Consider the following 26008-nt stretch of genomic DNA (forward strand, 5'->3'; position numbering starts at 1 on the left):
AAAAAGCAGGGTCTCCAGGGACCCTCCAGACACTCCAGAGAACTCGTTTTAGTTTCTGCAAGAAATGTTCACTTTTCTTTTCTGTGAAAGGGGCTTTCCAAGCAGCACTGAACTGAACCGCTTTGTCTGCAGACTTCCTTTGAGAGCAGAGTTACATTGGTGGTTGTCCAGCCAGCCACACCCCAGCCACTGCTGCCACCGCTCCATGCAGTGAGCCGCGCCTGAGCCCTGGGACGGACCGCGCTGGGGAGGTGCGAGGAGACACAGCTTCCTGCTCTAACCTGTCTCTTGTGTTTCTCCCTCAGCTCTGCCAGTCCCAAGTGTACCGCCTGTCAAGAGGGCATCATTAAAGATAAGGTACTCCTAGTTTTGAGAAGGGGTGTTGTTGGGTGTGTGGAGCTGGGTGTCATTCGCAACAGGCTGCCTTTGGGGCCCCCTAACCTCACGCAGCAAGAGACCTGAAGGCTCGGGGCTCATGTCCACCGTGGGCCAGGCCACTGACAGTTCTGAGCCCGAGTTCCCTTGTATGAGAGTCCACCAGCTTACAGACCTGCAGTTACCCCAGCTGGGGCTCAGCTACTGCCTTGACGTGGGTCTTGGTCCCAGATAGCTTGTGTTGAACCCAGTACTGAGTTACCTTGTCAGACCTGTGCTACTCTGAGGTATTTATCTGAGTTTGCCCTTTAGAGAAAGGCTATCTCTCAGAATCCTTAGACACATGACATTTCATCTCTTGGTGTGCGGGCTCACATACACACCGGCGCACACACGTGGAGGCACACATACATGTATATGCACTCAAGGAAACTAACTCACTGCCGAGTCGATGGCAATTCATAGTGACCCTTCCAGGAGAGGGTCCAAGTGCCCTGTGGTTCCTGAGACTGCAGTGCTGTGCAGGAAGAGGAAGCCCTGACTGCATCACCCGACGCCTCCAGGGCTCCTTTACACACACACCCACCCCCACAGAGCCACATGTGTGTACAAAGGCAAGCCAAAATCACTGCTACAAAGTCATAGACACTGTTATTAAACAAGAATGTCAAAGCAGGAAGCTGTTCTTTGATGGCATCTGAGCCGCTTCTGAAGGCGGCATGTCCATCTCTACCCATCATGGAGGGCCTCAGACTGTACCTTCGAAACTGCTAGTTTCCTTTAGTTTGGGGAACAAGAGCTTGAAGGCGTCTGATGCGGAGTGGGGGATACCAGGGAGGTTCCCCATGAGCTGCTCCAGGGACACCCCTTGCTGTTGTGACAGAGGACAAATGCCCAGCCTGTGCCTCAGCATTGCAGGGTGGCAGTGGCTTAGCACTTTCCCTACAAGCCCCCCGCGATTGTCCTGCTTCCAGCAAGAAACTCTACCAAGGTATGGCCCCTTTGGGGTTCAGAGCTGACCCCTCTGCCTTGAATTAAACCAGCCCAGAAGCCACTGGTCCCATTAATCCTTTCTTGGAGGCGCCCCAAGGAGACTAAGTGAATTCCTGAGAGGGCCTCTGCGGCCGCCTACTGTTCCAAGGCATGTGTTTTCTGTGAATAAACCTGTGCCTGTGTCAGCTGGACTCCTGGCAGCAGTGCTCTCTGACCCTCAATTACACAGGCACACACGTGCGAGCGTGCTCAAGCTGCAGAATGGTATTGGCAAGGACGCTTCCAGCCTGCCTGCCTGCCTGCCTGCCCAGCTTCCCACCTGGGGCCCTAATGCCATCAGGTGCTGCTGACTCCTGCCACGCAACTCATTATGAAAGTACTTAACATTATCAATACAAATGGTGCTCCTGGTAGTTTGATTAATGGGCCTCCCTGCTCTATAAATGCAGGCAGGTCCTTCCATATCCTGGCGTCATTCTTGCTCAGGGCCCTCTCCTGACCGAGCACTCCCCAGGCGGGGTTTGTCGCCCCCATCAGGAGGGACCAGGGAGTGCGGTGGGGCCAGGGTGTCTGGTCCAGAGGCTTAGCTCTGATCCCTCAGCCCTCCTGGGCGGCATCTTCTGTGGTGTTACCAGTAAGGATTTCTATTCCTGGCAGAGAGGGCTGGCTGGGAAGAACAAGCTCCCCAGCTCGACTTCCCAGTCCCTGCAGAGTGTGGGTGAGCCCAGGTTGGCACGCTGTGGCATCCCTGGATCGAGCCTCAGAAGCATCCCCCCTCTGCTCCAAGGGCAGAGCTGACAGCTGAGGGGCTCTGATCTGTTGAGAAAGTGCAGAAGGAGCGTGACAGGAGCTCAGACCCTCGTGGGAGAGAACGACGGGAGCCGGCTCCTCCCGCACAGACAGCCGATACTCCCATCTCTCTTCTAGCTCTGAAATCCTGCGTTTGTTACCCTGCTGTGCTTACTTCGTGGTCTTTATCCATGAGGTTAGGCTCAAATAACTCGGCAGACAGCATGAAGGGGAAGCATATTTCTGACTGGTTAAGAAGATCTTTGTTGGCTATGGTTCCTGAAATAATGGCCTTAAAAAGGAAAAAAATAACCTGTGTTTATGAAGGATTAGATTCAGCTCCGAAATGACTTGCTTCTTGACTCCTCGCAGTGGCCGATGCAGAGACTGCTGTGGTGGTTGAGAAAGGCCTGTTAGGGTCCCTGTCCAGGTTTCCACCTGGACACACAGCCCGCACAGGTCGGAGTGTCTTGGGACTTAACCCAGGGTCGGGGCTGGTAGACTGAGTGCTTCGAACACAGCCACGAGTGCATTCTCTTAGGCGCATAGAACGGCAGCACGACATCCTTTTTGACTAGGAGCATTCTTTATCGTCAGATTAACCCAAGGTGGCCCCCTCCAGGGCTTCTGCCGCCCTTTCTGAAGGGGCAGAGAGGGGCGAGTGCACAAGCACACAAATAGGCCACATCAGTTGAGCAGAAGTGTTTTGTAAACCACTCATACAGCAGAGCCCTGTCCGGTCGCTCCAGGGTCTGGCTGGCAAGCCCTCGAGAAGCACGGGTGACAGCAGGCTCTCTGCCAGCTTTGGGGAGGAGCCTTACCCACCCACCCGCCTCTCTTTAGGCACTGGGGAGCCTGTGGACCCCGCCCTCTGAACTCAGCCCCGCCCTACCCTGTCTTGAGATTGCACCTAAATTCATCTAAATTGCCTGGCTCCCCCAAAATGGTCTTCAGTATTTGACAGAGCTCATTTCTCTGGGCTCGGCTAAGAGAGGCAGTAATTACGGTTTATATTGCTAAAATGGCACCTTAGTGAGGCCACGCCGCCATCCTCCTGGTGGTCCCCAGTGTGACCCCGGTCCTCAGTGTGTCCCTGGTCCACTTTAAGAGCTGCTCTCCTGAATTTCTTAAAGAGGTATTACCGTGTAGGAGCTGAAGAACTGCTTATCCTCTTAAAAACACTTTTCCCCTTGCAGGTGTTTAAGGATAACTGCTGCAAGAGAGAGATCCTGGCCCTGCAGACCCACTGTCGGAATGAGAGCCGGGGCTGCACGGAGCAGCTCACCCTGGGCCAGTTGCTGGTAGGTGGGCCGCGGACACATGCTGAGAAACACGGGCCGGCCTCCATCAGCCACAGCCAGGCCTGCGGAATGGGGCCTGTAAGGCCCGTGGCCAGTGAGCTCTCCAAGCACCACCACATGCAAAACCAGTCAGAGTCACATGGGTATAGAATGTTACTTGCATGGCCTTGTAATCCAGCACCCCAAAGAACTTCCCCCGTCCCTGAGGGTGAGCAGGCCCCTTTGAAGGTGGAGGTCAGTCACACTCCCTCTCCAACCCCGTCACCACGTCTATCCAGTCATTTGCCCCACAGCGCTCTCTCTCTCTCTCTCTCTCTCTCTCTCTCTCTCTCTCTCTCTCTCTCTCTCTCTCTCTCTCTCTCTCTCTCTCTCTCTCTCTCTGTTTCTTGGCTGGGTTTGAGAATTCATTGCAGTGGCCACACAGCGCTCACAGGTGGTACTTAACAGGTAAGGGATTTGTTAAGGAAGGAAAAGGCTACAACTCGAGATCAGGGTCAACAGTCAGGCAGGTGAGGTTGCTCACCTATCCCCAGGTGAGCACATATCCCTCCATCCTGGAGTGCAGGAGAGCTTTGGTCAGGGCAGCCTCCCTCTCGGCTGTACACGCCTCCATGCTGTCCTATTCAGGGCCCTGTTCAGGGCCCCTGCTGGCCCTCTCCCCCTCTCAGTGTCGCAGCCCAAAATCCACACCAGAGCTGCTCTGGAGCTTCCTCAAGGTCTTTCTCTCTGCTGCTTCTCTGTCCCCTCAAACCGTGGGGCTGGTCACTTGTATAAGGAAACTCCCTTCCATTGCTAGGTATGGCCCTCTTACCGAGACCACAAACCATCAGTTCCCTCAATGGACTGCAATCCTGTCAATCCAATTGGAATTTTGAAGGCACTATTTGCTAAACAAATTGACCCATCCCTGCAAGGTACACAAAAAGAGATCAATCACAGGGCAGCTACGGGCCAAACAAAAAGCAGACTGCCAATTGTTTACAGCTTCCCCAGGAAAGGTCACACCACCTGGGAAATTCCCTGTGACAAATTCTGAGGGAGAACCTGCCTTGGGGTCCCCCCTCCCCAAGTAGCTTCTTCAAAGAATAGGGCAGAGCTGACTCCTCAGGGCATAGAGAAGAACCTCTCCCCAACTGTTTTTCCAAAGAATGGAGGCAAACTACCTCATGAAGGGACTCCTCGCCCACAGACAGCATTGACTGACCTGCCACCAGGTTTGAAATGCCCATCCTGTTGGGAAGAGGAAGACATCTGGTTTTTATCAATACCATAGTTTATCCGGGACTGCTGTTTGAGTTGGAATATCAATAGGCCCATAGCAGATAGCTATCTACCTTCCAGCCCAGGAAGAATAGTTGACAGGCTGCTTCGAAAGCAAGAGAATTTGAACAAAACTCCTAATTCACTGAATAGAATATGAGACTGTCTCTTGATACATTTGTCCTCTGCTGTGGGAAAACAATGCAGGTACAGTGGCCGATTAGAAGTGCTGCCGTCAGACTTCATTGCCCCGTGGTTGGGACGTGGTATGTCAGGAGTTGGCATCGTCTGTCTTACAGGCGCACTTGAAAAACGATTGCCAGTTTGAAGAACTCCCGTGTATCCGGGCTGACTGCAAAGAGAAGGTACTGAGGAGAGACCTCCGTGACCACGTGGAGAAGGCCTGCAAATACCGAGAGGCCACGTGCAGCCACTGCAAGAGCCTGGTTCCCATGATCACCTTGCAGGTGCGCTGTTTACCACTGCCCCGCTCCCCGCCCCGCTCAGCTGCACTTTCTCCACAGGATGGCTCCCTGCGCGACTGCTCACCGAAACAAAGGCACAGGATGGGAGTCCAAGCAATTTGGCCCAGACTTCATTTCCCAGTTGAGCACGATATGTCTGGTCTCCTCTGGTAGATGGTGTTAACGTTTCCGGTGCCTCAGTCCTGTGAGGCTGTCAGAGCAGCAAAGACTGTTTACTGGAAAGGCGTGGCGTCTCCCCTCGTCCTGGGGAACAGCCTCAGATATTGGCTTGCTGGCTGCACCCAACAGCTCCTCAAGCAGCCTCGGCTCCCCCGGGATGGGCAGCCTGCCCGCGTGAAGGGCAGAGGGGAGAATGTGAAGCATTTTCCAAAGCCTGGTGATTCTGTGCCACACGCCCACGTGAGCATCAGGTCACTCCCATGCAAACAGAGAAAAGCAGGAGAGGCGGTGTTGGGGCGTGAGGGACCCACGCTGACAACCAGGTGCTGCCCTGGCCTGGCACTGCCGCCCTCCATATGGCCCGTTCCTTGGTGGGATCCTTTGGAGTGTCTGCTGTGGGGCAGGCTGTGTTCTAGGACCTGGGCTTCAGCTGCCAGTGGGGAGAGCCCATTAGCATCTGCGTTGCTGGAGGTGCAGTCACGGCAGCTGCACTCACAGCCTCCAGCAGCATGCAGCCCCACCCCTTCCTGCGCCATCCTCACCAGCAGGCTTTGTACATTTAACAGTTTAATGGGCATATCCATCACGCATCATATAGCTTCACAGTTTAGACGTGTTAAAGTGATGTGAGAACATGTTCTTTATTCTTGTCCTCATTATACTTCCCATTGTTTCCCCCTGACTTTTCCTGCCACAACACTAAGAAATGATTAATCCAGTTACTGTCTCCATACATTTATCTATCCTGGATTTCATATAGAGAAAGACGCACCCCCCTCCCCAAAATAAACAATAAACTTACAGAAACCAACAATAACAGAAAAAACTCAGTAGAAAAGAAAGAAGAAAATAATAAAAACTGCAAATGCTAAGGTGTTGTATTTGAACTACATCTCTTGGAGTGTTGCACATCCCCATTAAGCCACTGTCCAGGGCACTTCCTGCTGGAAGGTGATTTACATCCCGGGTCTGAGGTTGGAGGGGATCAGAGGCTTCATCCATGGGGACCCTGCCCATGGACCTTGGGCCACAAGCTTTGTTCTCTCTGAGCCTGAGAACATTGTTCTTTTTATAAATCATTTTATTGGGCGGGGGGGCTCTTGCAGCTCTCAGAACAATCCATACGTCATTTATATCAAGCACATTTGTACATCCAAAACTCTATTTGAGCCCTTGCTATCAGCTCCTCTTTCTTCCCCTCCCTCCTGCACCCTCCCACCCTTATGAGCCTTTGATAATTCATAAATTATTTTTCATATTTTCCACTGTCTCCAGCCACATTTCTGTTTTTCATCCCCCTGGGGTGGGGTGTTGTACGTCAATCATTGGGATCCCCTTTCTTCCCCTTCTTCCCCAACCTTTCCCTGGTATCACTACTCTCAATATTGGTCCTGGATTCTGTGTGTTGAGATCTCTTATCTGTACCAGTGTACAGATTTGTAAGGTAGAATTGGGGTCATGATAGTGGTGAGGGAGGGAGGAAGCATTAAAGAACTAGAGGAATGTTGTATGTTTCATAGGTGCTGTACTGCACCCTGAACGGCTCGTCCCTTCCCCGAGGCCCTTCTGTGAGGGGATGTCTAATTGTCTACAGATGGGTTTGGGGTCTCCATTCTGACTCCCGTAGTTGGCATCAAAATGGTTATTTTGGGTCGTCTAATGCCTGATACTTGATCTGTTTGACACCGTGTGATCACATGGGTTGGTGTGCTTCTTCCATGTGAGCTTTGTTGCTTCCCTGCTAGATGACCGCTTGTTTGACTTCAAGCATAGACCCCCAGATGCTATATCTTGTAATAGTCAGACACCATCAGCTTTCTTCATCAGTGGTCCTTCTGCACCCATTTTGTCTTTGGCAATTGTTGTCGGGAAGGTGAGCATCACAGAATGCCAGGTTATTAGAACAAAGTGTTCTTATGTTGAGGGAGGACTTAAGTAGAGGCCCAATGTCTCTGCTACCTTAATACTTATCATATAAACATATGCATAGACCTATATCCCTATTGTTATATATTAATATATATGTATGCCTATAGTTAGACCTCTATAAATGTACTTTCCTCTATTTCCTTGTACTTTCATCCTATCCCACTATCATATCTGACCTTCATTTAGCTCTCAGTCATTCCTCTCGGCTACATTGCACTTGATCAAACCCCATCAGGCATTCTATGCCCTCCTCACCATCAATTTTAGATCTCTGGTTCCCTTCACCCTGGGTTATTGACTCCCCTCCCTTCCCCCACCTCACCCTCTCCCCGTCCCTGAGAACCGTTGGCCACAGAACATTGTTCTTGAGTTTGTACTTCTCCTCGAGGGTCTTCATCCTTATGGGCCCGCTGCTCTACTGAACATGACCGTCCTTCTCCAGAAACTGCTCTCCCCAGTGACGTGCCCAAATGAGCATTATGTGCTGTAAAGACCTGGGCGGATTTTAAGAAAACCAAAGCACTCAACTCGAAATTATGAACAATTGCAGATGACATTACGAGCGAATGCCTAATGCCAGATGACAGTAAGTGCTACGAAGAGTGAGGGTCTTGTGTCGCGGCTGAACACGCACAAGGGACAAAGCTTGTGCAGCTTCACGAGCAGCCAGCGAGCCTCTCTGTAGTGAGGCCAGGTGCCCTGCACCTGAGCCTGGAGTGGGGGAGGGTGTGCTGCGTGGCAGGTGTGCTAGGTAGACCAGGGCCCGGGGATAGAGGCCTGATGCTGGGGCAAGGGATGCTTGGGATCTGTGGTAACAAGAGAGCCAATCAAATCAGCTGGTGTCGTGTGTGGAACTGGAGACAAAGGAGCTAAGGACAGCACTGTGTCATATTCTCTGTTTGATCTCCAGCTCCAGAATCCATTGCAATGCTGCACAGAGCTCACAGACAAGATTCATAATTAAAGGGTTTTTTATGAAGTTAGCAGATTGTCATGCTAGTTATTTACCAGGACTGGTTACAAAGTCTCAGGCCTACTAATCAGTGTCCAAATGGGCATCCCACTCTGCTGTAAGCTTCAACCCAAAGGCATTCAGCTCAAGAAAACCCAGTTCCCCAAACTAAATGCACAGAAGTGAGCTTTAGTTCTGGGGCACTCAGCTCCACTTGTGAGGGTCAGCAAATCCAGCTCCCCAAATCAAATGTCCAGAGGCACCCCACTCCCCAAGCCAGTCTCTGGCCTCAAAGCACTCAACATGCTCCGAGGATCGGGCAGTCCATCACTGTCCCATGCTCTGGCTCCTGGTCGACTGCTGCTCCTCAGGTAGTAGAGCTGTCATCTGGATCCAGGAGTTTCACTGCACATGCATCTCAGGCCCAGAGGATGTGCTCCACTCTTGGCTCTTACTTCTAATGAGGTTCCCCACCCTCCACCTCTGCTTCTCAGAGGGCAAGATGGCACTCCAGGAAATCCTGGTCAGTTATTCACAGGTGAATCCTATCAGTGCCTTCCCCTACTTTCTTACAGACCCGTGCAGGGAAAGGTTGTTAGTGGGAGTTGGAGACTGGCTAGAAGAGCCACGCTAAGTCATTCCCTGCCCCTGCAGCACCCAGCATTATCACTAGGACGGCGCATGTAAGGTGGCAGGTTGAGATGGGACAGTGGCCAGGCCGCAGGTGGGTGTTCACAGGTAGAGCGAGTGGAGGGGCTGAGGTGTGGGCTGGATGGGGCTGACAGAGTGTCCACGGGGGCAGTGAACAGTCAGCGGTTCAAATCTAGCAGCTGCCCTGCTGCAGAAAGCTGGGGCAGACTGCTTCCATAAAGATGCGCAGCCTTGGAAATGCAGCAGGACAGCTCCCCTCTGGCTGTGCTGTGGGCTGCGGTCCTCCATGCGGCAGCGGGCTTAGTTTGGGGTTTCTTTAGCCATAATTAAACTGTTCCCTTGGTAATGAGGTTCAGGTGAACAATATCCCAGACCTTACACGTTATTAGCATATCGCTATCAAAGTTTTACTTGGCTTCGTGTGAAAATCAATTACCTTAAATTGCAGAATTGAATCCAAGAATTAATTTTCACTTGAGAAGGAATTGCAGAGCAAGGCAATTAGCGACCAGGGCGGTGACTGCTTCTGAGCATGGGACAAGGCTAGGGAGAGTCTGGCTTTAAAATTCTCACGCAACCCCTATGTGTACCTTCCAGCTGCCTGGAACCAAGGGTGGCCCCTGGCCTGCCCTGCCACGCACAGCCAGAGGAGGAAGGCTTAGAAGCTAACCAGAAGGCACCTATTGGGTGGCAAGTGCTGAGGCTGCCACGGGAGGGAAGGGTCTACTAGGGGACCATTCCATCACATGACAAGTATGAGGAAGTCATTCGTGGGAAGGAGGCTTTACTTTGATCTGAGTCTCCGATTTGTCAGCTAGTGATGGGAGAGAGGGTACGGAGGAAGTGGGAGTGGGGGCCTGACTGGGTACAGCAGTAATAATGCTCTCAACTCAGCCCCTGCCTTTGAGCTGATTCCAACTCATAGTGACCCTTTAGGACAGAGTAGAATGGTCCATGGGGGATTCTGAGACTCTTTACACACCAGAAAGCCTCATTTTGCTCCCACAAAGGAGTTGGTGGGTTTGAACTGCCGGCCTTGTAGTTAGCAGCCCAACGTGTAACCCACTATGCCGCTCCTTGTTAATAAATACCCTGTTGTTACACACGTTCACGTTGATTCCGACTCATCGTGACTCTCCGCACAACAGAAATGCTGTCTAGTCATGGGCCATCCTCCCAGTTGCCGTGCCCGTTCTTGCAGCCACCTGCCAGCCCATCTCTTTGAGGGCCTTCTGCCTGTCGCTGCCCCTCCACTTTACCAAGCATGATGGCCTTCTCCGGGGACTGGCCTCTCCCGACAGACATGTTCAAAGTGTATGTTTACAGACCGTTCCAACGGACATCCTGATGCCCATCCTCAGCTGCGTACTGTATTGTACTGCATTGTTCACGAGCCCTCACAAACTCTGACCGAGCATATGCGGAGCACAGTTCGGGTTGACCCTGGCTACCCCTCCCTCTCCCTCCCTTCAGTGGGGTGATTGGATTTCTCAGTCTAATGTTCTCACAGATCTGACTCACTGCTCAGCGTCACGTGGGCAGGTGTGCGACCCCAGGGCAAGTTGGTCCCCTGCACAGTCTGTTTTGTGGTATGTCAGATAAAGGGGACAGAGGCCCTGGACAGCTGTGGCTCAGCTGGGGTCCATCCCATCATTCCATCAGTTGTCCTGTGGCTTTCCCCCCCTCAAGTAGGTTCTTTGAATCTATAGATCCAACATGGTTTAAAAGGTCACCCCTAAAAATCCTTATTTAGAATCTAATCTAGAAATGACTGGTTGAATGTCAGTGTCTTTGACAAGTTGCACTGCTTTGGGGAGTCCGAGTGGAGGAGGATGTCTCTGGTCTGCGGGGCACACAGGACAGGGGCTGCTGGAACAAACATCCAGGGGCCCTGGTCCTTGCCATGGAGCAGGCTCGGGTGTGACCAGACAGCCGTGTGGAGGACACCCACTGTCTACTGCCGGCGGGTAACGGGAGCTGTGGTGGGTAGCAGCCACCCAGGGATCTGATGCAGCAGTGATATAACTTCACTGCCAAGGAACCCGGGGCTGTAGCCATACCCGGCCTCTGAAAGGTCACGGGAGGCCCGAGGCTGAATTCCATCTTACTCAAGCTAAAAGCAATCCCAACCAAAGGAGGCCTGGGCACCCGTGGACATGTCATGGTCTGCTGCAGCTTTGAAAGCAGGGTTGGAAGGCACGCTTGCTGGTCGTGGTTTTAGTGGCTGCAGCGTGTGGGACGCTGGGTCCCCAGCACACGCAGGCGCTCTGGGTGTGTTGCACACTAACCCCGCCCCCTCTTCTGCAGAAACACGAGGACACAGAATGCCCCTGCGTGGTGGTCTCCTGCCCACACAAGTGCAGCGTCCAGACGCTTCTGAGGAGTGAGGTAAGACAGCAAGCACTGGGCTGTGAGGGCTTTGGACCAGCATGCTTGAGGGCCCTCCACGACCCTGAGGCCTGTCCCCGAGTAGAGCAGGGGCAAGAAAGGCGGACCTCTGCTACTTGCTGAGAATCAGAATGTCAGGAGCAGGTACTGGAGAGTTTAAAAAAAAACATGCCCAAGAATAACAACAGGATGCATTATCCACAGCGCAAGCAAAGGTGACCCTTTTTTACAGTTAAAAAAAATTCCAAGCTGTTTAAACCTATAAAGTATGATATTATTACCAGACTACTTAAGAGAAGTTAACCGGGAGTCACTGCAGGCCAATTAGGGCTTGCCGGATCAAGGAGACCAGGTCAGGGGTTCACCCAGGCCAGCACCTCATCTCCCTTGCACCACAGCTTCTCCCTGCCCAAGTCCTGACAGCGTGACATGCAGGCGGCCCTTGTAGTTGCTGTGACAGGAACCACCTGAGCCCCGTGGGACACATGGCCCTGGTCTCCAGGCGGTCACTCCGTCCTGGGTGCTCGGGCCTGAGGGACCCCATCTCTCCTGAGAGACCTAAAATCCCACTTAGGTGATGAGGACCTTTGGGCCTTGAGCAGCCACCTGTCTCCAGCTGCGTGAGATGGCCCATGTGGCAAAGGCCCTGGACACCAGTGGGAAGCCTTCCAGATGCCGGCCCCGCTGGGTGCTGCAGGCAGCTCCCCCGTCCTGGCAGTGCCCAGCCCCAGCCTCTCAGACTGATCCACAGCCGTGGAAAGTTCCGCTGTCAGTTCATGTCTGGAGAGAGGGAGCTTTGGAACCAGTTCCATCATTATAGACTCTGGCCAGAGCTTTACCTGCTCAGGGTTAGGGAATTGGTGGCAGGGGGTGGGGCCAAAGCCTGCCTCTGTTGGCTTGCCTTGTGATGATTATTAAACAAGGATCCCAAGTCCACGCCTCTTGGGGTTTCTGGAGGACGGGGCTGTGGGGCTACTGTTACCCTGCCTCTCTCCAGAAGTGCCTGCGCATCCCAGAGGCCCCGAAGGGGATGGCACAGAGAAGCCCACAGAGGCAGAAGTGCCCTGGAGGCAGCAGTTGTCAAGCCCAGCCCACCAACAACACCAGCATGAGCGCTGCCAGCTGGCAGAGCCCTAGCTACATTGTTGGCACTGAGAGCATAGCTCTTATCACTTCCCCATCCTGCTCCTCCCCCTCTGCCCCCCACACACAGTCCCCTGAGCAGGACCTGCGGCCAACCTGATCCCCACGAGTTACCTGCAGCTCCCAAAACTACCACTCCCTCAACCACCCAGCTCTGCTCGGCTTAGAGACCTTCCCAGAGGCTGTCTTCCACCATGAGCAGATGAGGGGGCCACCCTCCCACCCTCTTAGTTGTAGAAACAGGGTGAGAGGCAGGCCTGGTGCTGCTCCCCCCAAAGCCACGTACTGCAGACCAGACACCTGCCAGGGCCTTTGGGTAGCAGTGGGCTCTCAGCAAGGGGGCCTCCCTGGAGGACTCTGATAAGCGTGTCTTCACTAGGAGAGAGGACTCCCCTTAGCTTGTGTCCGCCTCGTGCGGAGCTGACGGTATAGAGGATACCGAGCTGAACTATCAGCTGCGGGGTCAGCACTTGGAGCCCACCAGCCACTCGGAAGGAGCAAGATCGGACTTTCTGCTCCTGGGAAGATGTATAGCCCAGGAACCCACAGGACATTCTGCGCTCATGTAGCGTCCGTCACTGAGAGTCAGCAGTGACTCCGCGGCAGCTCGTGGGCGCTTAAACAATGTCTGTCGTAGGACCGCTTCTCCCAGCCCTGTTTCTCCCAACGGAGGGGCTTCCTCAAAGGACACGCTTGCTGCTCTCCGTTCCTCCCCATTTCTAAACCCATCGGCCAGAGGTGTCCACCTAAGATCCAGGGCTTTCTCCAAGCCCACGCCACTGCGCCCAGTCCCATTCCAACTCCAGTGACTCCAGGACGGAGTAGAGCTGCTCTCTGAAGTCCGAGCAGGGGGACGGTGTGGTCAAAGGAGCACGCTGCCGGGAGGGGGCTGGGAGCAGTGGGCCAGGGTGCGCGCTCACTCGTGCACTTTCATTTCTTTGGTGTGACCCAGTTGCATCCTGAATGCTGACAATTTTTGTGTTTCATGCAGTTTTTGTGTATAGTCTCTAAATGTGCTTTTCAGTTGGCGTTTATTTCTTTTGTCGTCCTTTTTGAAATTCTGGCCCTGTAGACTGCATGTCACATTTAGAGCGGTTCCGCGGTAAAGAACGGGCCGAGTTGAAGTAAATGTATGCGGTGTGTACGTGTGTGTACCGGGTGGTAAGGCAGGCTTGATTGCCTCTGTGTCTGGGCCCCAGGTCACGTCTGCACACCTGTAGATGCGCCCTGCGCCCTGACTGTGTGTGAACATGTCTGTGCCAGCGTGCGTGCCACAACTCACGTCTCTTTCCCGTTACAGTTGAGTGCACACTTGTCAGAGTGTGTCAATGCCCCCAGCACCTGTAGTTTTAAGCGTTATGGCTGCGTTTTCCAGGTCAGTATCCGACATTCATCCTTCCGGTCATTGGCATTCCACAATGAGGGAAAGCGGGTCTATGACCATTCTCACATGCCAGTTCTGGGCTCTTCTAGCCTCGCCCACTGCACGCATGGTGGACATGGCTCCGAGGTGGCCAGTGGACCCCTCTGCTGAGGGGCACGTCCGCCTGCCAGCCCCAGAAGAGTTCCAGTGAACACCAGCAATGACAGCGAGGGGGTTCTAGACAAACAACCGCTTTGAATCACGGAGGTTATTTGAATAGAAGACAGCACAGCCGATCCCAATACACTCACCCAGCTCTCCTGGGGAGTGTGTGCTGGGAGGTGCACTCCATGGACACACCTGTGCCGGCAGGCGCTGACTGGAGGCCGGCGCCCGGGAGGGGTGAGGGGATATCCGGTTCCTGCCACACCTAGGATGAGACACCTGTCTCTCTCGGATGGTCTGCTTGTGCTTTTTATGTTTACCCCCAGCACGTCTGAGATCGCTAGAGTTGGAGCTGAGCTTTCAGTGTGATGCGCACCTTCCTTGGACCGGGCAGAGGGATGTGACTACTACACCTTGCAGACCCCTTAAGTTTCGGGGCCATCAGTGCACTGATTACGAGGCCAGCTGGAAGCTGGTGCCCTCTTAGTGTTTGCTTAGCAATCCAGAGGTCCCCACCTGAAAGCGCTTTTCCCTCCGCTTCGGCGTGTAGCGAGACTGGGGTTCGTCTGACGTAATGCCATCCATCCTTTGTGTACGTGTGTATATATGTTTATATACGGCAACACTATATCAACATATATGCCTCTGAAGAGTCTATGTACAGAGTATATGTTTTGGAGATCATGGAGACAATTTGCCGTGGCTTTTCCATTTCCCGTGACCAAACAATTCTCCTTGCATACCAGTCATCTCCTTCAGCCAATGGAGCACCATGTGTGTTGAGTGGTCACTGCCGACGCCCGGATGATCTGCATCTTATGTACTCTGTAGATTTTCTGTGTTTTGTATGTAACTGCCCGGGCGGGGGGCGGGGGGAGCCTGTTTGAGCTAGCACGTTAATAGTCTTTGTAAATGACCTGACCCCTCCTTTCACCGCCCCTCCTGGGTAACTGCAGATAGCTGAATGTTCCCACCAAGGCTCGAGAGCAGGACCTGCAGGGAAGTGCGGGCACGATGGAGGCTGAGCTGCAGCGTGGGATCTCCTTCGCGTGGGATCTCCTTCGCGTGGGATCTCCTTCGCGTGGGATCTCCTTCGCGTGGGCTGTTAATTGGCAGTGAGGCTGAGCCGACAGCAGCAGGGCGCTTTGGCCTTCGCGCTCCTGACCAGCATACACTGATGGGGGGGGAGTGGGGCAGGAGGTAGCTGCTCCTGGGACAGAGCAGGCACCAGAACCACCATTAGTCTGTCGGTGCTTTTCTCTAGGGGGGGCGGCATTCGCTTCATACTTTGCCTCTTTGTCCTCCCAGGGAACAAACCAGCAGATTAAAGTGCACGAGGCCAGCTCTGCGGTGCAGCACGTGAACTTACTGAAGGAGTGGAGTAATTCCCTGGAGAAGAAGGTGGGACTGACTCCTTACGTGTCTGCGTGCCCGCCCACACACCCACCCACACAGAGACACGCCACACACAGACACACACACCCTACCACAAACCACACCACACACCCCACCACACCACACACAAACACCGCCAGTTGCCGTGGCCCCAAACGTTATGTCATGGTGACGGAACAGTGTGGAGAGCATCTCCACTGTCCTCCTCAGGGCTTTCCGTGGCCAGTGTGACACAAGCAGACCGCCAGACCTGTCTTCCACGGCCTCCTCAGATGGATCCCAACTGCCCACTTTCCTCTCTATGTGTCTTTCTGTTTAGGTCATGATTCCAACTTTCATGTAGATAGATCGGGATTGGAGAGAGAAGTATACACACACACACACACACACACACACACCTGTCAACATGACTTTTATGTGTGTGTGTGTGTGTGTATCTGTGTAATCATGAGCTTTCAGTATGTATGTATGTGTACGTAGATCATACTCCCCAAATTAAATAGACGTACTGTAACAATGACTTCAAATCGTTTAAAGAAAAGTTTTTCTACAGTTAATGCTTTTTAGATCAAAGAAATGCATCAGAAGGCTGTCACACATTCTCTCTGTGTGATCCCGAACTTATAAATGCTGTTTTTTTTCGGTTTTGTCGTTTGTGTGTTTTTATTCTTTTTTTTTTTTTTAACAATTTATTGGGGCTCATACAACTCTTATTACACTTCATACATATACATACATCAATTGTATAAAGCACATCTGTACAGTCTTTGCCCTAATCATTTTTTTCTCCTCTTTTCTTTTTTTATATTTTATTAGGGACTCATACAACTCTTATCACAGTCCATACATATACATACATCAATTGTATAAAGCACATCCATACATTCCCTGCCCCAATCATTCTCAAAGCATTTGCTCTCCACTTAAGCCCCTTGCATCAGGTCCTCTTTTTTTCCCCCTCCCTCCCCTTTCCCCCGTGTTTTTATTCTTTTTGTGTGACTTTCCAAGTAAGTATATAGACCTAAAAACACCAGCCCTGGTGTGGTCATGTTTGTATTGGCCTAGAATACAATTGCTTTTCTGTGAGCAGTCCCAACAGCACACATGTGCACACGTACACACACTCATGCACCCACAACACCACCCATCCCATCTGTTTCTGTGATCAGTCACACTAAGGCACTTGTGCACAACTCACTCACACATACACACCACTGCCCATCCCATGTCTGTGTCCGAGCACGTGTGCACACTCATGCACATACATACCCGCCACCAGCGCCCGCCCCGTGTCTGTTTGTGGTGCACACACTTGCTGTGGGCTGCATCTGCACGGCTGTGAGTGGGCAGCAGCGGCAGCAGAACTGAGTTCTCACAGACGGCACAGCCCTCCCTGCCCCTAACGTTGACTCTCAGACTCAGGTTTGCAAGTCTCTTGTCTGCAGAAAGCTGGTCCCTTGTCTGCCTAAGGGACAGAAGACATGCAGCCTGGTCCATAGCTGTTACTGTCTCCTCCCAGGCTATCTCAGGGCAGGACCCCTGGCCAGCCTTTCCTCGCAGCTTGCTCCCCAGAGCTTGTCACCTCCCGTCTGCAGCAGGTCTCTCCATGAGCTTGCTCAGCGGCCCAGCTCCATGGGCCCTGCTTCCCCCTGAGCAAGGTGTTGGTGCCATGGGGACCGGCTGGGAGGAACAGGTGTCGCCGCCCACTGTGGCTCATTCAGAAGTAAAGACAGCTCACTGGCGAGCACGCAAGCAGCGAGGACGTGTGGTGGTGGGGACCCCGTGCAGAGCCCTCTGGTGGAAGGGACCGCCTGTGTTTCCTGAAGATCTGGAAAGAGTTGGAAGGTCTTACTTGGATAGTCAATCCTGGCTACCCCTCTGACCCACACCTGCCCTGTGTCAACAAAAACTGGCCATTTTTTCGGGCAGCAAATCAAGTCCTGGGAATTCGCAGGGTGGGCAGGTGTACCTGGTGTGAGCATCAAGTCTGGGAATCCTGTGCCTCTCTGACACACCCACACCCTCTCTGCATGGTGTGTTAGGTCTCAAGTTCTCTCTGTGCTGAATGAAGCCCTAGAAAAGTGAGCCATCTTTGCCCACAAGACCTGGGCAGTCCATCTTCCTTTGAAACCTACTTGTTTCCCAGAGACGGGCCTGCTTAGGAATGAGAGTCAGGCAGGGAAACGGCCCGCCTCTGGGAAACATCTGGAATCAGTTCTTTCTCCCAGTAGCCTGTCCTGAGACGCCCAGGGTCACCTGTAGCCCTGAGGTCTGTGGTGAGACCTGGGGGGCCCAGGAGAGCAGGCATTGGAGGGGTGCCTCAACATGGAACCCCACACTCAGGCCTCACAGCGGGTGATTGGGGGGCCATCCCCGGTGTGTGAGCGCAGGCATCAATCGATAGGCCCCTGGGAGCTGTGTCCTGACATCAACAAGCCCCTCGTGGGGATCTGCGCACCCGTGGTCTTCCAAGGCGGGGGGATAGTGGACTTGGGGAAGGTGGTCTTGAGAGCATGCGCTCAGCAGGCTCTTTGTTTTGGTTGGCATGAGTGTCACGTATGACTATGTCTTGGGCGTCACAGGTGAATGCCATGGTGCAGGTGCAACAGGTGGGGCCCCGAAGTGAGCGTTTCAGGTGAAGGGTATGATGTGGGCATTCAGGGTGTTGCAGGTGGATTTTACAGACACTTGCTGCGGGGACTTGGTCACGGGCTCTTCCTGGCACCTGAGCATGAGCTGTCACCTGGGCGGCTGCATCTCCTCGCCGGGTTTTCTTGCTGTGCTGTGTGCCAGGCCTTCGGTGGGAGCAGGAGATAGCTACTCGAGCAGATTGACTCACAGACTAAACCAGAGCCTGCTGGGGTGTGTCCATGCAGAGGTGGTTTGTGTTGTCCGTTGGTCAGGTGTGTATGCACACATTTATTTGCGTACACTCAGGCTGAGGTGTGAGGGGCTACTTAGTCCATTTCCTGGTAGGTTTGGAAGCAGCCCTTGTAGCATTTGCGTTGTTGCCAGTAGAACTTGAAGACGCCCCTTCCCTCCCCCCCACCCTGAAGATCCCTTAGCTGCTGTGCCTGCTGCCCCTTGAGTCCTGGGAGAGGGTCTGAGAAGCAGGTCGAGGGGGGTCCCTGCAGCATTCCTGGGGCACCCATCATTTTCCCAGGAACTGCTCTCCTTCCTGTGAATGAGTAGGGCCTTTGCCGGGGCCTGTCAGCCCGCCATTGTAACATTGTAACCAGGGTGCATGAAGCAGCATCCTGCCTTCCCACCACAATGGACCGTTCTTTCCCAGGTGTCCTTGCTGCAGAATGAGAGCGTGGAGAAAAACAAGAGCATTCAAAGTCTGCACAACCAGATCTGCAGCTTTGAGATTGAGATCGAGAGGCAAAAGGAAATGCTGCGAAATAACGAATCCAAAATCCTTCACTTACAGGTAAGATACCCCTGCAGGGCCCCAGGGGGAGGAGCTAATGCTCCCACCTGCCTCCCCAGCCCAGCCCTTCCAGGTCCAGGGCCCTCTGTTGGGGGGAGAAGATGTAAAACTGAGTTTCGGAGGCGTGGTCACATTCATGACCACCAGGGGTTTGGGCTTGCCCTTGGGTGGCTGTGCTGTGTCCAGCTGCATGCAGTCCATGGGGACAGGCAGACGATGGTTTTGTTCCGAGTTTAGTTGGCACACGTGCCATTGTGCAGATAACGCCAGTATAATGCCTATGCCACCACACAGATAATGTGCATGTGACACGCACACCACCACAGATGACACACGTTCCATACATGGCATCACAGATGACGCCCGTGTGACATACATGCCACCACGCAGGTAATACGTGTATCGCACGCTTTCTAGCAGTGTGCTCTCCCCTGAGATACTCTCACCAGCATGCCAGCTGTTTTTCTTTTTTAAATATGCTGTTCTATAAGAAAATGAATGCTGTGTGCTTGCAACAACACAGAGGGGTGGTGCTTTTGCCAAAAGAAGAAAAGAGAATATGCGTCTAACATGGCCCCTGTTACTTTACTTCGCCAAAGCCGTCTGCCCCACTCCGCCCACGGCCATCAGAGCCACGCTCAAAGCAATGGTTGTCCAGCTTTATGGGAGCTGACAGCCGCGTCTGTCCCGAGCCGCTGACCTTACCGTTAGCAGTTCCGCATACCGCCGGGAGGTCCCTGGCGATCCCAAGCCCCGCACCGGCCCCTGCCTCTGATTCCCTTCTGACACACAGCAACCCTGCGGGACAAGGTCAGAGCAGCCCCCGTGAGTCTCCAGGGCTGTGACTCTGCAGGAGCAGAAAGCCCGTCTCTGTCTTCCTCCCGCTGGCCATGCAAATGCACCTCCAAGAAAGCAACACGTAGCCTGTGCCCTGTAAGAAATGAACAATGGGAACAGGCCTGGCACACCCGCCGCAGCTCATTGCATCCATCAGCGCAGGCCCCATCACACCCTTGCGTTCCTGTAGCTGGGGGAGCTTCCGTGTGCGCACACCAGGAGTCTACCTGTGTTTCTTATGTGCATTCTGCATGCGTGGCTGCAGGAGTCCCTGGTGCCAAGAGAGCAGTCTCAGTGCAGGACATACTCTGTCATCAGCGGGGTCCCTGAGTTACCTGGAGGGGAGTCTTCCTTGTTAGGTGAACACTGTGCCATCACCCACACCTGTCCTGACGTCGGTATCGTCTCAGCGCCTGGAATCTCACCGTGCTCTGGGAGAGTGCCTTTCTTTGGTGGTACGCTCGCGGTTCCCCAGAGACGGAGAAAGCCAAGTGCAGCGAAGGTCGCATTAGGAAAGGTGCGAGTCACTAGGGTCGAATCAAGCCCAACTGTGGCGCTGGGGGCCTGCCCCAGCTGTCAGTTAACACTTGCCAGGACCCAGTCCAGCTGCGTGGGTTCCTCACCAGTGCATGGGGCAGTCCAGCTGCGTGGGCTCCTCACCTGCAGTGCATGGGCAGTCCAGCTGCGTGGGCTCCTCACCTGCAGTGCATGGGCAATCCAGCTGCGTGGGCTCCTCACCTGCAGTGCATGGGGCAGTCCAGCTGCGTGGGTTCCTCACCTGCAGTGCATGGGCAGTCCAGCTGCGTGGGTTCCTCACCAGTGCATGGGGCAGTTTAGCTGCGTGGGCTCCTCACCTGCAGTGCAAGGGCAGTCCAGCTGCGTGGGTGCCTCACCTGCAGTGCATGGGCAGTCCAGCTGCGTGGGCTCCTCACCTGCAGTGCATGGGCAATCCAGCTGCGTGGGCTCCTCACCTGCAGTGCATGGGGCAGTCCAGCTGCGTGGGTTCCTCACCTGCAGTGCATGGGCAGTCCAGCTGCGTGGGTTCCTCACCAGTGCATGGGGCAGTTTAACTGCGTGGGCTCCTCACCTGCAGTGCAAGGGCAGTCCAGCTGCGTGGGTGCCTCACCTGCAGTGCATGGGCAGTCCAGCTGCGTGGGCTCCTCACCTGCAGTGCATGGGCAGTCCAGCTGCGTGGGTTCCTCACCTGCAGTGCATGGGCAGTCCAGCTGCGTGGGCTCCTCACCTGCAGTGCATGGGCAGTCCAGCTGCGTGGGCTCCTCACCTGCAGTGCATGGGCAGTCCAGCTGCGTGGGCTCCTCACCTGCAGTGCATGGGCAGTCCAGCTGCGTGGGCTCCTCACCTGCAGTGCATGGGCAGTCCAGCTGCGTGGGTTCCTCACCAGTGCATGGGGCAGTTTAGCTGCGTGGGCTCCTCACTTGCAGTGCAAGGGCAGTCCAGCTGCGTGGGTTCCTCACCTGCAGTGCATGGGCAGTCCAGCTGCGTGGGTTCCTCACCTGCAGTGCATGGGGCAGTCCAGCTGCGTGGGTTCCTCACCTGCAGTGCAAGGGCAGTCCAGCTGCGTGGACTCCTACCTGCAGTGCATGGGGCAGTCCAGCTGCGTGGGTTCCTCACCTGCAGTGCATGGGCAGTCCAGCTGCGTGGACTCCTACCTGCAGTGCATGGGGCAGTCCAGCTGCGTGGGTTCCTCACCTGCAGTGCAAGGGCAGTCCAGCTGCGTGGACTCCTACCTGCAGTGCATGGGGCAGTCCAGCTGCGTGGGTTCCTCACCTGCAGTGCATGGGCAGTCCAGCTGCGTGGACTCCTACCTGCAGTGCATGGGCAGTCCAGCTGCGTGGACTCCTACCTGCAGTGCATGGGGCAGTCCAGCTGCGTGGGCTCCTACCTGCAGTGCATGGGCAGTCCAGCTGCGTGGGCTCCTCACCTGCAGTGCATGGGCAGTCCAGCTGCGTGGACTCCTACCTGCAGTGCATGGGCAGTCCAGCTGCGTGGACTCCTACCTGCAGTGCATGGGGCAGTCCAGCTGCGTGGGCTCCTCACCTGCAGTGCATGGGCAGTCCAGCTGCGTGGGTTCCTCACCAGTGCATGGGCAGTCTAGCTGCATGGGTTCCTCACCTGCAGTGCATGGGCAGTCCAGCTGCGTGGGCTCCTCACCTGCAGTGCATGGGCAGTCCAGCTGCGTGGGCTCCTCACCTGCAGTGCATGGGCAGTCCAGCTGCGTGGGCTCCTACCTGCAGTGCATGGGCAGTCCAGCTGCGTGGACTCCTACCTGCAGTGCATGGGGCAGTCCAGCTGCGTGGGCTCCTCACCTGCAGTGCATGGGCAGTCCAGCTGCGTGGGTTCCTCACCAGTGCATGGGCAGCCTAGCTGCATGGGTTCCTCACCTGCAGTGCATGGGCAGTCCAGCTGCGTGGGCTCCTCACCTGCAGTGCATGGGCAGTCCAGCTGCGTGGGCTCCTCACCTGCAGTGCATGGGCAGTCCAGCTGCGTGGGTTCCTCACCTGCAGTGCATGGGCAGTCCAGCTGCGTGGGCTCCTCACCTGCAGTGCATGGGCAGTCCAGCTGCGTGGGTTCCTCACCTGCAGTGCATGGGGCAGTCCAGCTGCGTGGGCTCCTCACCTGCAGTTCATGGGCAGTCCAGCTGCGTGGGTTCCTCACCTGCAGTGCATGGGCAGCCCAGCTGCGTGGACTCCTCACCTGCAGTGCATGGGCAGTCCAGCTGCGTGTGCTCCTCACCTGCAGTGCATGGGCAGTCCAGCTGCGTGGGCTCCTCACCAGTGCATGGGCAGTCTAGCTGCATGGGTTCCTCACCTGCAGTGCATGGGCAGTCCAGCTGTGTGGGTTCCTCACCAGTGCATGGGCAGTCCAGCTGTGTGGGCTCCTCACCTGCAGTGCATGGGCAGTCCAGCTGCTGGATTTGACCTGGGCTCCAAGGGGAGGTGGGAATGCCGAGGCCCAGTTGGTGTGTTTCCCTCCGAAGTTTCCCCATCACCAGCTGACGGAGTGAGACAGTGAGGCCACTGATAGCAAAGACACTGGCAGAGGCCTCTTGGCCTGACCCTCCAAGATTTTATACCCATTTCTGTACCCCGTTTCCCTGGTTCAATCCAAAAAGTTCCTCACGTGCCCTATTAGGTACAGTTTATATCATACTGAGGTGACTGAATAAACCAGACACACAAGGCATAAAGAAAGGGGGAACCTGAGTCGCTTGAGCCCAGAGATATGAGGACTCAGTGGGGACAACTGTGGACAGTGCCCCTGGGCTTGTGGAGGAACAGAGGCCTTGCTTTAAAGAGATGGACCCCGATCGGACCCCGGGTTTCCCCAGGCACGGACTGGCTGAGGACGACGGGTCTCAGCATGGCAGTTCCCTGGTTGGAGGATAGGGCTTGCAGGGAGCCCCTCCAACTTGGGGCTCAGGAAGAGTGAGCTGTAGGCTCATCTGGAGTATTGCTGTGGGGCTGGCCACATTTGACTGGAGGAGGGAGATCCTGGCTGTGAGGCATGCTCCAGGTGCTGCTTGGCTTCCTCCCCTGGTGCTCCCCCACAGCAGACTGCTTGTCAGACTTACCCCTCTCACAGCTGCCTCCCCCAGGCCCCATGTGCCCCTCAGGAGATTCAGCATGTGCACTGCATCACATCCACAAAGACTTAGGTGCCTGGCCATGCTGTCCACAGTCAAGTCAGCCCCCTTGCTTGCCCACCTGGTGTCCCCTACCCCAGTCTCCCCCCCTGGCCAGCTCGGACCTCTTGGGCCCAGGGGTCCGTGTAAATGCTAGGACTCCACAAAAGCTGGCCTGGCCCCTCTGTCCTCAGGGCACCCCAGCCAGCACAGGTCACTCTCTCGAGGCCATTTTACCCCTGTCTGACTCTGTGCCTCGGAGGCGGGGAGGAGCACATGTAGGGTACCGGGTGGGGGCAGGACGGGGTACCCTCCGAAGGAGGCATGAGTGCGTTTGTATCTGTGGCCCAGGGGAAGAGCTGTTTCTTAATATTCTTAATGTTTCTTAGTAGTTTTAATATTTTCTGTTGTAGCCACCCTATACTTCTTAATTAAAAAGACAGGCTTAGGTAGTAGCTGGATTCCCCTCCTATTACCAGTAAGAACGGATGCCTTGGACCATTCCTGTAGTCAGGGGTCTACAGTGCGGAGCTGAGACAGAGGAAGCAGTCCTGGCTCTCCCCAGCCCTGGCCCTGAGGGCCGAGGCTACCCCCTGCACAGCTCGGATTTGCATCAGGGGTGCCCTGAAGGGTGCCAGTTTAAGCCATGAAGGGCACAGGGCCTGAGACTACTAGATGGGTTTCAGCGAGCGAGGCCTTGCGACTGGATTTATGTGCATAGTGAGCACCCCACAGCCGCCTCAGCTGATCCCGCACATCCATCTGAGTCTTGTTTTTGTAGGAAGACTGAGGCTGAGTGCAGCCCACTCTTCAGGCAGGAAATTGTGCTGCGGTGCAGAGAGCGCTCAACAGCCACCTGCTCTTTGCTCGGAGCGAGACTGCGTGTGCGGAGAGGGGCCCCTATGAAAACAGTGCATTTCCCTGGCTTGTCTGGAACCGTCTTTGAGTACTTTGGTTGGGCCCCATCTCCGTGTGTGTGTGTGTGTGTGTGTGTGTGTGTGTGTGTGTGTGTGGCACAGAGACAGGCTGGTGTGTGCCAGCTCGGGGGTGGGATAGGGGGGACAGCCTGTGAGCCCAGGAGCCCTCACTTAGACAGCATAGTCACCACGGAGCTGCCTGTGTGTCAGCTGGGCCTTAGAGCATCCACTGCCCGAAGGACACATGGGGCCCTGGGCTTGAAGGAAGAGCAGGCCTGAGGGTGTGGGTCCTGAGTGGCTTGTTGTAGGTGGCCCTTGGACTTTGGTCCAGTGGTTAACCCACTAAGCTACAAGCTCATGGACCAGACCCTCGTTTATTGCCTTCCCATCAGTCAATCGCTGCTCTGTCCCTTAGCATCCCTTTCAGGGCCGTTTCCAGCATTTGTGCTCAGCGTGTGAGAGACACAATGCAGGGGGTGGGACAGACCAGGGTTCATTAAAGACACATTGTAGTCTGTACTTTCATTAATATTGCTAGCACTGTCATCCAGAAAATAGACTTTGTGAAGTAATTAAATCGCCTCTGGCCATCTGTGCGTATTTAAAAATAAAATCCCACTGCGGCAGCAAACAGCGCTGCCCAGAGAAGGCTCTAGTTAGACACTAGCTCTCTGCAGGCTCTTCTGCCTTCACCCCCACTTCACCCGAGAAGCACAAACCCATGCCACTGGACCTTCTGCTGTTAGCAGCCCGCCAAGGTGGCAACAGCTCCCCGTGTAAAAACAAGAGTCCAAAGAGGGGGAGGGGTGAGGTAGTGGAACCTGTGGTCTCCCACCGGCCCCCACTGCTGGGCAGGGCCCCCTTCACCCCTGTCTCTCACTAGTGGGAGTTAAAGTGTTTGTCCGCCCTATTACTGAAGGTGGGCCTGCCTCTCTGCCTCCCTCCCTCCCTCCCCAGTGGCCAGTCTCTGCCAGCAGCCCTGCAGAGCAGGCATCTGGGCAGCTTCCTTCCTGGTCCGGGCAGGCTGGGGCTCGGGAGGAAGTATTTGCTCCTTCCCCTCCCTCAGCGGGTCATGGAGGGCCAGGCCTGGGAGGCCAGTGCACTTAGACTGGTGGTCCTTGAGGACTCGGCCCTGCCTCCTGGTGTCCCCGCTGGTCTCCCGAGATGCCCAGGGGACTACGGATGGCCGGGAGATCTGGAAAGACCCAGGAGGGCTGATAGGAGTGTGAGGATGGGTAGTAGGCTCTGAGCAGCTAGTCAGCAGTGCCTGGGGTCACAGTGCCTAGGCGGGGTGGGCAGGCGGCAGTGCTGGGCTCTGCCTGGACAGGGGCAGCCGGGGCAGCCGAGAACATCACTGTCTGGGTTCTGACCATGCTTCCGCTTTCCCTCGGCGCTCCCGCAGCGCGTCATCGACAGCCAAGCGGAGAAGCTGAAAGAGCTGGACAAAGAGATCCGTCCCTTCCGGCAAAACTGGGAGGAGGCCGACAGCATGAAGAGCAGCGTGGAGTCCCTGCAGAACCGTGTCACCGAGCTGGAGAGCGTGGACAAGAGCGTGGGCCAGGCTGCGCGCAATGCGGGTGAGCACACCACGGGGCTGCTCCCCCCGCTGTGGGTAGGGATTTGTTGCCCCTGAGTGCAGCAGGGCCTGTGCTGGGTGGGGCTTTCCTGCATACTCCCCGGGAATATTGGGGAGTGAGCTTCAGTCCCACTCTCACAGATGCAGGAGGGTGAACTTCCCATGGGTGGGCCTGGGGGGCGAGAGGAGCCGAGGTGGCTGCACAGAGGTGTCCCTCAGTCACTCCTGCCCCCACCATGACCACAGCGAGCCTG

The 26008-nt window shown here is 55.1% G+C and overlaps 1 protein-coding gene across 7 annotated transcripts in view; it reads left to right on the forward strand.

Annotated features, from left to right (window-relative positions):
• Positions 1-26008, forward strand: part of TRAF3 (TNF receptor associated factor 3) — a 122944-nt gene that overhangs the window by 91850 nt on the left and 5086 nt on the right. For all 7 annotated transcript variants that reach the window (XM_075531757.1, XM_075531761.1, XM_075531760.1 and 4 more), the window contains 8 exons: positions 306-357; positions 3354-3458; positions 5018-5185; positions 11202-11282; positions 13726-13800; positions 15262-15354; positions 18641-18781; positions 25581-25755. In XM_075531757.1, the coding sequence (XP_075387872.1) occupies positions 306-357; positions 3354-3458; positions 5018-5185; positions 11202-11282; positions 13726-13800; positions 15262-15354; positions 18641-18781; positions 25581-25755 (890 nt within the window). The remainder of the gene's footprint in view (positions 1-305; positions 358-3353; positions 3459-5017; positions 5186-11201; positions 11283-13725; positions 13801-15261; positions 15355-18640; positions 18782-25580; positions 25756-26008) is intronic.

Source organism: Tenrec ecaudatus, chromosome 14, assembly GCF_050624435.1.
Source record: "Tenrec ecaudatus isolate mTenEca1 chromosome 14, mTenEca1.hap1, whole genome shotgun sequence".
In the NCBI taxonomy this organism is placed as follows: domain Eukaryota; kingdom Metazoa; phylum Chordata; class Mammalia; order Afrosoricida; family Tenrecidae; genus Tenrec; species Tenrec ecaudatus.